The sequence below is a fragment of the Gigantopelta aegis genome, chromosome 5, assembly GCF_016097555.1.
Source record: "Gigantopelta aegis isolate Gae_Host chromosome 5, Gae_host_genome, whole genome shotgun sequence".
Lineage (NCBI taxonomy): Eukaryota > Metazoa > Mollusca > Gastropoda > Neomphalida > Peltospiridae > Gigantopelta > Gigantopelta aegis.
The window spans coordinates 26763231-26775615 of record NC_054703.1 but is presented as its reverse complement, the minus strand read 5'-3'; the positions used below and the strand labels follow the sequence as shown (position 1 = coordinate 26775615).

The 12385-nt window shown below is 39.4% G+C and overlaps 1 protein-coding gene and 1 long non-coding RNA gene across 2 annotated transcripts in view; both read left to right on the top strand.

Moving 5' to 3' along the window:
• LOC121373557 overlaps positions 1 to 936 on the top strand; it is a 3010-nt gene extending 2074 nt beyond the window's left edge. Inside the window, exon 3 of the long non-coding RNA XR_005958094.1 lies at positions 1 to 936. This exon is cut by the window's left edge and continues 280 nt beyond it. This is a non-coding gene — a long non-coding RNA (uncharacterized LOC121373557).
• Positions 937 to 3712: 2776 nt separating this feature from the next.
• LOC121372877 lies at positions 3713 to 11192 on the top strand. The gene is made up of 4 exons (XM_041499321.1): positions 3713 to 3864; positions 6223 to 6363; positions 7042 to 7110; positions 10914 to 11192. Exons 1-4 carry the CDS (start codon positions 3807 to 3809, stop codon positions 11069 to 11071), a joined length of 426 nt encoding a protein of 141 aa, XP_041355255.1. The 5' UTR covers positions 3713 to 3806; the 3' UTR covers positions 11072 to 11192.
• The last annotated feature ends 1193 nt before the right edge of the window (positions 11193 to 12385 follow it).

Sequence of the window (12385 nt, the reverse complement as noted above, 5' to 3'; positions counted from 1 at the left end):
GGCTGATTAATTAATAGTTGGCCACTGGATGTCAAACGAAGCGCCTGGTTTTTATATATATACTGATGGAAAGAAATAAGGGAACACATGGAATTGTAGACCAAATTTAATTCACTACTAGCGTAATAATGTCTGTATTTCATACCAAGTTGTAACGTGGGATTGAATGTCTGCAGTATTGAATGTGCTGCATATATGTTCCCAGTCAACTTCTGACAATATGAATTGATTTTTAATGCAGTCATTATTTCTTGTTGCTATCTGTGTGATCCTTTATTTATTTCTGTCAGTATATTATTTGAACTATTGGCTTTGACTATTTTAATGGCTGTAATCTTTTGGTACAGAAGGATTTTTCAAATTTCACAATCTGTATATTTTCATAGTATGTTGAAGTAACTATCTCAAACAAGCAACTCCTATATATATCGTTATTTTTACATCGTTTTTATAATTAAATTCAGTGGCGTAGCGAGTGGGGGGGGGGGGACGGGTCACGGGGCCAAGGACACACCCCGTCAGACTTTTTTTTTTTTTTTTTACTGTATTAAATTTGTTTAAATCTTAAATACATACATGCATACATAGTTGGCTTTATTCAAATAAATCGAATACAAGCATAATTATACTCAAAGAGAGAAACAAGGGATCAACATTACCAGAAAGATTGACTACCACCAAAGCCCACACCACCATTGACATTAAACTCTCATTAGTGACATTCAGTCGCACATTACATCTTAATATTTTATACAGTCACCACGACGCTATAGGTAATATTTACTACCGCCCTCGGTGGTATCTTGGTTAAAATATCGGACATAAGGCTGGTAGGTACTGGGTTCGCAGCCCGGTACCGGCTTCCACCCAGAGCGGGTTTTAACCACCCAATGGGTATGTGTAAGACTACTACACCATCTTCTCTGTCACTAACAACTAACAACTAAACCACCGACCAGTATAGACAGCCCAGATAGCTGAGGTGTGTGCCCAGGACAGCATGTTTGAACCTTAATTGGATATAAGCACGAAAATAAGTTGAAATGTAATTAAATTAGTCACTGAAATATGATCACAATTTGCCGAATTTAAATGCTGGTACTTGGCGTGAACACACACACACACACACACACACACACACACACACACACACACACACACACACACACAAACACACCTGTTCTGTGTGACTAAATTCGAGTTTTGTCAAATTTTAAAGGGACAGACCCTAGTTAACCGGTGAAAATTAACACTAAGTTTATTTAATCTACAAACCTGTAAAACATTTGGATAAAGGTACAATTGAGTGAAACAAGAGTCTGTGGCTTTGAAATGGTGAAATACCCTCTAAAAATAGACTAAAACTCGACTCCATAAGTGTTACTTCTCAGATGCACGTGCGTTTTTAAAAATATGAGAAATGCATTTTGTGATATTAAAAACACCAGGATGACCAATAACACTTCGAATGCACTGAATTGATAATCTAAACAATAAAATCTAAGTAGAGTATGATTTAAGTTATCAAAAACTGTTATAACAGTCAAAAATATGCGTTAGTGTTTAAAAACTGTTATAACAGTCAAAAATATGCGTTAGTGTTTAAAAACTAGGGTATGTCCCTTTAAAGGGACTGTCCTGAATTTCCAGCCATTGTAAGCTGTTTTCGAATATCAGATCATTTTGACAACTGAAATTAGTTATTAAAGATATTTCTGTCTTTAGAATATCAGTGTGTGTGTATAAATAAGTTGTTTGTTGGCGTTCTAATGCTTGTAGGGGCGGCTCGTAGCCCAGATGTAAAGCGTTCGCCTGAAGCGCGGTCGGTCTGGGATCGATCCCCGTCGGTGGGCCAATTGAGCTATTTCTCGTTCCAGCTGGTATATCAAAGACCGTGGTATGTGCCATCCTGTCTGCGAGATGGTGCATATAAAAGATCCCTTGCTACTAATGGAAACAAAGCAGACTTTAATTGTAACTTCTAATACTTGTAGTAGCCCAATAATTTGTACGTCATGCTCTCGACCACAAACATACTGGATATAGAGACATCTTCTCTCTCTCTCTCTCTCTCTCTCTCTCTCTCTCTCTCTCTCTCTCTCTCTCTCTCTCTCTCTCTCTCTCTCTCTCTCTGTATCTCTTTCTGTCTCCCTCTATGTTTGTTTCTCTCTATATGTGTGTGTCCCTCTGTCTCAACCTCTCCTTCCCTCCCCCTTCACTGTCTCTCTCTGTCTCCCTCTATGTCTGTTTTATCTCTGTGTCTCTCTCTCCCCTCTCTGTCTCGCTCGCTCTGTCTGTCTGTCTGTCTGTCTGTCTGTCTGTCTCTCTCTCTCTCTCTCTCTCTCTCTCTCTCTCTCTCTCTGTCTCTCTCTCTCTCTCTCTCTCTCTCTCTCTCTCTCTCTCTCTCTCTCTCTCTCTCTCTCTCTCTCTCTCTCTCTCTCTCTCTCTCTCTCTCTTCAGGCAACACCGGACACGTCGGGTACCCCGTTTATTCATTAAAGACTATCTATATACAGTTAACCAGGTTCTCGTTGAATGTTAAAATATAGATGTACATACAAGTGTTTGTGCTTGTATTATAATAAATTATTTAGTGTCTGCTTGTGTTTTTGTTTTCTTTTAATATATTTAGTGTATGTTGATTAATTTTTTTTTACAATATTCTAACCTGGTTTGCGGGCCTGGCATCCAAAGCTACAAGCCGGGAGGTCCAGGTTTATTTTTTCTGCGTGTTGTGCATATTTGACCATTAATTATCACAGCTGATATGTAATGTCGAAGGCGTCATTGCACGAGGCATCAACCCCTTCCAAGCACCAGTGTTTCAAGAATTTGTTTCCTCTATTAGGCCGTTCTAATGCGGCAGAATATTCAGTTTCGATATAGAGACATCGGTATTCCAAACAGCAAAACATGTTTAAAATGAAATTTTGTTTGTTGCCAATAAGACGATATTTGACATCTCACTGGCGTAGGAAAAGAGGGTGGGGGTCGTGGATGGGGAGGGTTTGGAGTCGGTATCTGGATTAAAAATTCCATGCCTCGACTGGGATCCGAACCCAGTACCTACCAGCCTGTAGAGCGATGGCCTAACCACGACGCCACCGAGGCCGGTCATTTGGATAAAGTTACAACAGAGTGAAGCAAGAGTCTGTGGGAACTGGGAACTGTTTTTACGTGCCCATATCCCGAGGGTTCAGGCACGCCTACCCTGGGTTCAATCTCTGACATCACCAGAGGCCGACTCCCGGGCCAAGAGTCTGTGACGTTAAAATGAGAAAATACCTTTAAAAATAGACTAGAGCTCTCGTTTCCATACCAGTTACTTCTCAAAGGTACGTATGTTTTTAACAATATGAGAAATACATTGTGTGGTGTTAGAAACACCAGGGTGACTCGAAACACTTCGCGTCTCCTTATCAGTTACTTCTCAATGGTACGTGTGTTTTTAACAATATGAGAAATACATTGTATGGTGTTAGAAACACCAGGGTGACTCGAAACACTTCGGATGTATGGAAACAGATAATCTAAACAATAAAAATAATGCATGATTTCAGTTGACAAGAAAAGCTGAAACTTGTTTCAGTCGCCAGGGAATGTTTCTGTCTCAGTACAAACGTAAACGAAATATCCGCATATGAATGGTGATAAATGATCTGGGGTTTTTTGTTGTTGTTTTTTTTCCATCTCCGATTATATAGTGATTCGCTTAAAATGTTTTACGTCATAGGCATACACCCAGCTGTTGACCGTAAAACCGCTACCTGGAAGACCGAGTAGCAATCGTTTAGAAAGCAGTGTTGATGTCAACAAGCATTATGTATTCATTCGTCTCTGTCCTGGTTTGCCTTTATGTAGCAGGTACGTTTGTTGCTGTTGTATTTTCTTTTTTTTCTTCTTTTTTTTGTTTTGTTTTTGTATTGCTTGTTTATTTCTTGTTTTTTGTTTGTTTGTTTGTTTAGTGTTGGTTGTTTTTCTTTTGTTTTTCTTTTGTCGATTTTTGTTGTTGTTGTTGTTGTTGTTTTTTTTGGGTTTTTTTTTAGCTGACCCAATGTCTGTTGTGTATCCTGTTATGTTCACGGAAATGTCCTTAACATAATCTGCGAAAGACAAAAAAATAGATTACGCAAAATTAGGATGTGACCTTCCCTGGTCTTAGCTCTGTGAATTCGCACACACGTCTCGTTGAGTTGTGTTTCCAATAATTGTCAGATATAACATTATTTGAAGGTGGGTAATAAATAAAATATTACACTCGTTTTCGTGAACTTCCAATGGCATCTGACCTTACTTTCGTTCTGCCAGTAACTCGTTCACCCGTTTCGTAAAAACGATATCTAGCGAAAGCGAATATGGTATACTACCGGCCTCGTGGTTAAACCATAGGTACGTACATGGTTCGCAACCCGGTACCGGCTCCCACCCAGACCGAGTTTTAACGACTCAGTGGGAAGGTGTACGACCACTATACACCCTCTTCTCTCTCACTAACCACTAACAATTAACGACTAACCCAGATAGCTGAGGTATGTGCCAGGAGATATAAACACCAGTGGGTAGATATAAGACCACTACACCCTCTTCTCTCTATCTACCTACTAAACACTAACAACTAACCCTATGCCCTGGACATACAACCCAGATAGCTGAGGTGTGTGTGCCCATGACAGCGTACTTGAACCTTAATTGGACATAAGCACGAAAATAAGTTGAAATCAAATGAAATATGGTATACTATTCTACATCCGTTAGTAGGATTACTGCTACGTTCCAGTAACCAAAGTTAGTTTTGTTCAACGACACCACTAGAGCATATCGATTTATTAATCATCGGATTTTTGATTTGTTAGACATAGACTTAGAGGAAACCTGCTACATTTAGTAGCAGCGAGGGATCTTTTATGTGCACTTTCCCACAGACAGAATAGCACATACCATGAACTTCGATATACCAGTCGTGGGTACGGAACAAATAACTTTCAGTTTTCTTAAACAAAGGGGCGTATGAATGTTCACAGATATGAGCATAGAATAACATTTCAAACAAACCCTTTATAGAACTATTTTTCAAATTATTCTGAGAGCGAAGTGCTATAAGGTGTATACTACCAAATCAAATCTCATTGACGACAATAGTAACATATGTGGCTAAAACTCCTACCTAAAGCGTATCAATCGACATAAACACAATATATATATATATATATATACATATACATATATATAAATACTACCACCCCTCACTCTTAAAGTGAATCAGAAAACAATGGGGATCAAGCTGCTCATTTCAGAGATAACGGGTAGCGTCTATGACTACCCTAGTTCCGCACAAAATTCGAGTACTTTTTTTTACAGGTACCCCTCACATGTTTCAAGCACAAGGCTAATTGACACAGTGGTACTAGATGAAATAAAACTGTCTACATTTGTTTTCACCCAGATGAAACTATTTTTTTACAACCAACACACTCACATTTATCACCAATCACAGGACTTGTGAAGTTAACTTCTGTATCAAAAGTTCGGTGCACCTCGAACTTTGATCCAGCCAGAAGTTATTTGGTTTAGTACTACTTTTAAGACGAAACTTTGGTGTGATTCTCTATCGCTCGAGAGCATTGAAGAAACCTGGTCTAACGGCTACCTGTCTGTGTTTATTATCAGGTGTGTCGTACATTTTTCGTACACACCTGATGCATATTAGTTACACAATAACAGCATTTGGGTAAGCGACGTCATCTTCTCTTGTCTTAGCTCGTCTTCTTATGTTGGTAGTAATTGTTAGATTTTAGATTATCTGAAGGTGGGTAATTAATAAAATGCCACTCCCGTTTTCGATAGATATCAACTTTTTGTTTACCTAACTCGTGAACTTCCACGAGCAGTTAACTTGTTGTTGAAATTGATATTTAGCTAAAACTAATGAATATATATATATATATATATATATATATATATATATATATATATATATATATATATATATATATATCTATCTAGCTATGTATTTATGCATGTGTGTGTGTGTGTGTGTGTGTGTGTGTGTGTGTGTGTGTGTGTTTGGTGAGAGGAAAAGAGAAATAGAGACACAGATAGAGAGAGAGAGAGAGAGAGGGGGGGGGATTGGTAGTCAATATTATGGTGCGTAGTTCTCCACGAAAATAGGTGGGGGTGGCATTATCTTGCCGCGCCTAAATTATTTTTAAAAAATCATTTCAGCGTCCCTCAATACGGAGGTCTGCCCACCGCCCATACCTCCAGGCATCCCGTGTGAAGACAACTTCCCATTCCAGTTCCAGTTTCGTAAGAGAAAAACACTTCCTCCTGTTATAGACTGCCGCATAACGGGCTGTCCATCAGGTTAGTTAGAACGTTAGCATGTCGATCAGTTCATCTGTCTGTCCATCCATCCGCCCATCCATCCCTGACTCACTCCCTACCTCCTACACTCCCTCATTCCATTCCTTGCGTTCCACCATACCCACCCACCCATCCGTCCGTCCATTCGTTTGTCCATCCGTACGTCCGTCCAGCCAGCCAGCCAGCCAGCCAGCCAGCCAGCCAGCCATCCTAGTCATCAATCCATCCATCGAGCTGTCAGTGCATCCATCCATCCAGCTGCAGCTAATCGAAAAGAGTAGCCCATGAAACGGGTTTCCTCTCTCAATATCTGTGGTCATTAACCATATGTTCGACGGCATATAACCGTAAATAAAATGTGTTGAGTGTGTCGTTAAATAAAACATTTCCTTCCATCCATCCATCCATCCATCCATCTAGCCAAATATTTTCTCTCGTTCCAGCCACTGCTCCACAACTGGTGTAACAAAGGCCGTGGTATGTATTATCCTGTCTGTGGGAAGGTGCATATAAAAGATCCCTTGCTGCTAATCGAAAAGAGTAGCCCATGAAGAGGCGACGGCGGGTTTTCTCTCTCAATATTTGTGTGGTCATTAACCATATGTCCGACGCCATATAGCAATAAATAAAATGTGTTGAATGCGTTGTTAAATAAAACATTTCTTTTTTTTCTTACAGGAGAACTGTGTTGTGCTGACTACTGTGTGACCAGGTACCAGTGTATATCTTCACAAAGCAGGCCAGCTCGTAAGATACGCTCTTTTATATCATCTAAAATATATGTCTTCAGTCTAGATACAGTGTTTTTATGTATAATTAGTTGAATTCAGAGACCAGAAAAACACACACACACGCGCGCACGCACACACACCTACCACACACACACACACACACACATATATATATATATATATATATATATATATATATATATATATATATATACAGTCATCCTGTCTGAAGCGGTCACACAAGGGAGTAGATAAAAGTGGCCGCATAAAACAGGTGACTGCTGATTACAGGTTGCTACATATAGTCTTTAAAATACTTGTTGTTGTTTCTTGCCTTACCGTCTGTACTGCTAATTTACGGATGTGTGCTTCACAGTTGACTATAAATCAACTTTTGACATGTCACCTCCTTCAGGAAAAATGCAACTGGAATGTATTAAATTAACGGTTCTCATCAAGTTTGTTTTCTTGTTCCATTTAATTATGTAAATCCTACTTCATGCGGTGGATTGCCATAGTAAGTGAATCTAGATATGTCAAGCGTAGCGTGCCCAGAGGCAATTAGATTTATTCTAGAATCATATTTTCTTAATTGATACACAGTTGAGATGTCGGGACTGAATGGGTATTAGTATTTCTAAAGGTGCGAAGATCGGTTCTTTGCTGCACTTTATCATTGTTGTTAAAATATATATGTATATGTCATAACTGGGATTACCTAATTTACACACTTATGTCCGGCGCAGACGAGCGTTTTGTAACGCATACGTCTGCGTTAAAAAAACGCAGACTCAACGCAAACGGATGCGTCTCGTGTGCGCCTACCTGCGATGCGTTCCTGCGATCCACTGACGATTTCTTTTATTAATTTTAATTTATTAAATGTAATTTATTAATACATTTTAAAACATAATAAACTTTATTTAAAACATTACGTACAATATACTATTACGATATAAATATTTCTTATTTCACACTTGTTTGTTTTAATTATTATTATTAGGCATAGTACAATGAATGCAACAATTTATATTGTTTTAATTTGATTCATTTAGAAATGTCATTAATTACACATGCCTAGTCTTTCTTTCCAAGATGAGCAGTTAGAAATTATTTGTGTTGAAACATGTTAGTCATTTTTAATGGTCGGGTCTGTTTTCACAGTTCTATTCATCACTGAAACCAATAATTGTTAATTTCGTTATATACAGATATATAGACAGATGACTGGTCTATATAAACATGTGAACGCAACGTAGACGCAAGTAGGCGCACACGTGCGTTTTTAGACGGATGCGGCAGGAGACGGATGCGTGTGTGCGTCTGAAATCAAATCGACGCAGCGCTAAAAAACGCAACGCAGAGGGTGTCGCACACGATGCGTTTTTTACTGCGTTCGTACGGATGCGTTTTTTAACGCAAGACGCATGCGTTAAAAAACGCTCGTCTGCGCCGGGCATTAGAATCTTTCCACCGGCCTCGGTGGTGTCATGGTTAAGCCATCGGATATAAGGCTGGTAGGTACATGGTTCACAGCCCGGTACCGGCTCAAACCCAGAGCTAGTTTTAACAACCCAGTGGGTAGGTGTAAGGCCACTTCGTCGTCTTCTCTCTCACGAACCAATCAAAATAATGAGACAGCCCAGATAGCTGAGGTGTGTGCCCTGGACAGCGTGCTTGAACCTTAATTGGATATAAGCACGAAAATATGTTGAATTAATTTTAAAAAACTATGGTCCTTCCCACAGGAAACGACGTTTTTCATACGATGGAATTTACAAGAAGTTACTTATTTCTGAGCCGAATGTATACCAAAATTTACAAACAAAAATAGTGGGGGGTTTTCTGTTATTTCCAAAACACGTTTATTTACTTTTCTTCTTATGTCAAACCAATTTGAAATCGTTTACAAAAGAAAATTGTACGAGGATGGGACGGACTCTTGTATTTCTACGCGAATTTACATGTTCGATAATACAGCGCATATCATGATGCTTGATATGCCAATCTGGTTAAAATTAGCTCTACTGGTCTGCCAGTAGATATAACAGCATTGCGTGGACTGCCATGTCCTGGGGACATTTCATCTATACATAGCAATTTAAATATCGACCAATTACACTTCTCCTTTTATAGCGTTATCGGGAGCATACATATTCTAAAAATATCCGCCGAGACTATTTATGCAATAGGCGAACTTATTGGTCTATTTCAACATTAGAAAAACAGGGGGGAAAGTGCAGTAATAAACTCTGGATTGTATACTAGTATAAACAGGTTTTGTTTCTTCTTCAAACGAATTTTATATAAAACAAAATATATTGAAATTATTTTCTGGCATACTTCCTAATTCGCCCGAATCAATTCGTATACCCTCGGCATAAGCCCGAATGTTTTCAAATTGTTTTCAAATCAATGGCATGATTTTGCAAGTAAGGTTTTGATTGGTCGAACGAAAGGTCAACTGGACATGAGCTCCAACGGGGTGCTGTTAGACCCACAGGTAATAGTAATTAACCAGTGGAGCTATTTTTAATTTGATTGCTTGATATGCCCCCTGTCATGGACACATCTACCAGGGAATCTCTGATAATGTGCCCAAGATAGCTGTGCTTGAACCTTCAGTAGACATAAGCACGAGTCAAATGTCTAATTGCTTTGATTGACTGATATTTGATATAATTAAATGTCCCTTAAATTCATTACAATACAAGAAAGAAATGTTTTATTTAACGACGCACTCAACACATTTTATTTACGGTTATATGGCGTCAGACATATGGTTATGGACCACACAGATTTTGAGAGGAAACCCGCTGTCGCCACATAGGCTACTCTTTTTTACGACAGGCAGCAAGGGATCTTTTATTTGCGCTTCCCACAGGCAGGATAGCACAAACCATGGCCTTTGTTGAACCAGTTATGGATCACTGGTAGGTGCAAGTGGTTTACACCTACCCACTGAGCCTTGCGGAGCACTCACTCAGGGTTTAGAGTCGGTATCTGGATTAAAAAACCCATGCCTCGACTGGGATCCGAACCCAGTACCTACCAGCCTGTAGACCGATGGCTCATTACAATACAACGTCATCCCATTGGTCCAGCCGTAACAACGGGAGCTTGTTCATTCCTCAGTGAATGTAAAAATTACGTCGTCATGGAACGTCATATCTGATGACGTCATTTTATATTGGTAATTTGTCTTACTGTACGTTATTTTTTTTAACTCCCTCCCCCCTCCACCCCAAAAAAATAAATGAAAATAAAAAAATAAAAAAAAGCAACCGGAAACTTATGTAAGAACGGCTTCGCCGATTCACACAGTTTGCGGATGATTTTCTTTGTGTTCGTACCCAGATGAACGTAAACGAAAATACAGACAATCCTTAAAGCGACATACCCTAGTTTTTAAACACTAAGGCATATTTTTACTATTATAGCCGTTTTTCATAACTGAAATCATAACTTACTTAGATTTTATGGTTTAGATTATCCATTTCCATACATTGTTTTCGGTCTTCTTTGTGTTTTTAATATTACAAAATGCATTTATCATATTTTTAAAAAACGCACGTGCATCTGAGAAGTAACAGTTATGGAGTCGAATTTTAGTCTATTTTTAGAGGGTATTTCACCATTTCAAAGTCACAGACTCGTGTTTCACTCAATTGTAACTTTATCCAAATGTGTTACAGGTTTGTTGATTAACTAAACTTAGTGTTAATTTTTACGGGTTGAAACTAGGGTATGTCCCCATAAATACAAGTCGTAGCATACGGTTTAATTTCTTGTCCGTTTTCTTTATTTGCTGTATTTCAGTAAGATGTCCCTACCACTTCAGTTCTCGGTGTTCTTCGTCGTCTTCCGGCCACTTCGACACGTGTGCCAGCAATAGTGACTGCAGTTATGGGTACATATGCTGTACGGTGAACTGCCAGAAAAAATGCACGCTTGGCATACCTACTGCCATGGCATAGCCAGTTAGCCAGTGCCGGATTTATCAGGGGCCAAACGGGGCAGTTGTCCCGGGCCCCCTGCCAGAGACACCCCCCCCCCCCCCCGACTAAATACTTCCTTTATAAAAATGTATAATAATTATAAAATGAGTTCATTTTTTTATTTGTCATGTAATTTGATTTCTATGTTGAGGGGCCCCCGAACCTGAAGTGCCCCCTCCCCCCTCACCCTCATCCACCCCCACCCCCCAAGGTCTAAATCCGGCCCTGGGTGTAACTATAGTTGAAGCCATGTACAGAACGGAGAAACACGATCAAATTTAGAATCCTGTTGTGTGCCGTCGTCTTTGTAATTTGTCGCTCCAGCCAGTGCACCACGACTGGTACATCAAAGGCCGTAGTATGTGCTATCCTGTTTGTGGGATGGTGCATATAAAAGATCCCTTGCTGCTAATCGAAAAGAGTAACCCATGAAGTGGCGACAGCGGGTTTCCGCGTTCAATATCCGTGTGTCCTTAACCATATGTCCGTAAATATACCCGTAAATAAAAATGTGCTGTATGCGTCGTTAAATAAACCATTTCCATTTCTAGTTCCTGTTTCATCTAAGCATGTCCAGTAGTGGCTCTATACCACCAAACGAAATCCATAGTCAACATTCTTACTTACATATTTGTTTATGTTTACTAGCCGTCGGGCTTGGAAATTGATTTTTATTTTTTACTTGTCCGATGGACGGTGAATTACACTAGCTAGAGGCGTCGGGCTTCCATATTCTGGCGATATTAACGTTACCCTAATACCAAGCGACGTACACCGTATAAAACATTTCTAGTTCCTGTTTCATCTAAGTATGTCCAGTAGTGGCTCTATACCACCAAACGAAATCCATAGTCAACATTCTTACTTACATATTTGTTTATGTTTACTAGCCGTCGGGCTTGGAAATTGATTTTTTTTTTTTTACTTGTCCGATGGACGGTGAATTACACTAGCTAGAGGCGTCGGGCTTCCATATTCTGGCGATATTAACGTTACCCTAATACCAAGCGACGTACACCGTATAAAACATTTCTAGTTCCTGTTTCATCTAAGTATGTCCAGTAGTGGCTCTATACCACCAAACGAAATCCATAGTCAACATTCTTACTTACATATTTGTTTATGTTTACTAGCCGTCGGGCTTGGAAATTGATTTTTTTTTTTTTACTTGTCCGATGGACGGTGAATTACACTAGCTAGAGGCGTCGGGCTACCATATTCTGGAGATATTAACGTTATCCTAATACCAAGCGACGTACACCTTATAAAACATTTACATTATAAAAATATGAT

Bases quoted from the DNA above. Each gene is read 5' to 3' on its own strand.
- LOC121372877 (XM_041499321.1), top strand. From the start codon at position 3,807: ATGTCAACAAGCATTATGTATTCATTCGTCTCTGTCCTGGTTTGCCTT. The intron at 3,865-6,222 runs GTACGTTTGTTG...AAATCATTTCAG, and splicing joins GGTTTGCCTTTATGTAGCAG to CGTCCCTCAATACGGAGGTC. The intron at 6,364-7,041 runs GTTAGTTAGAAC...TTTTTCTTACAG, and splicing joins CATAACGGGCTGTCCATCAG to GAGAACTGTGTTGTGCTGAC.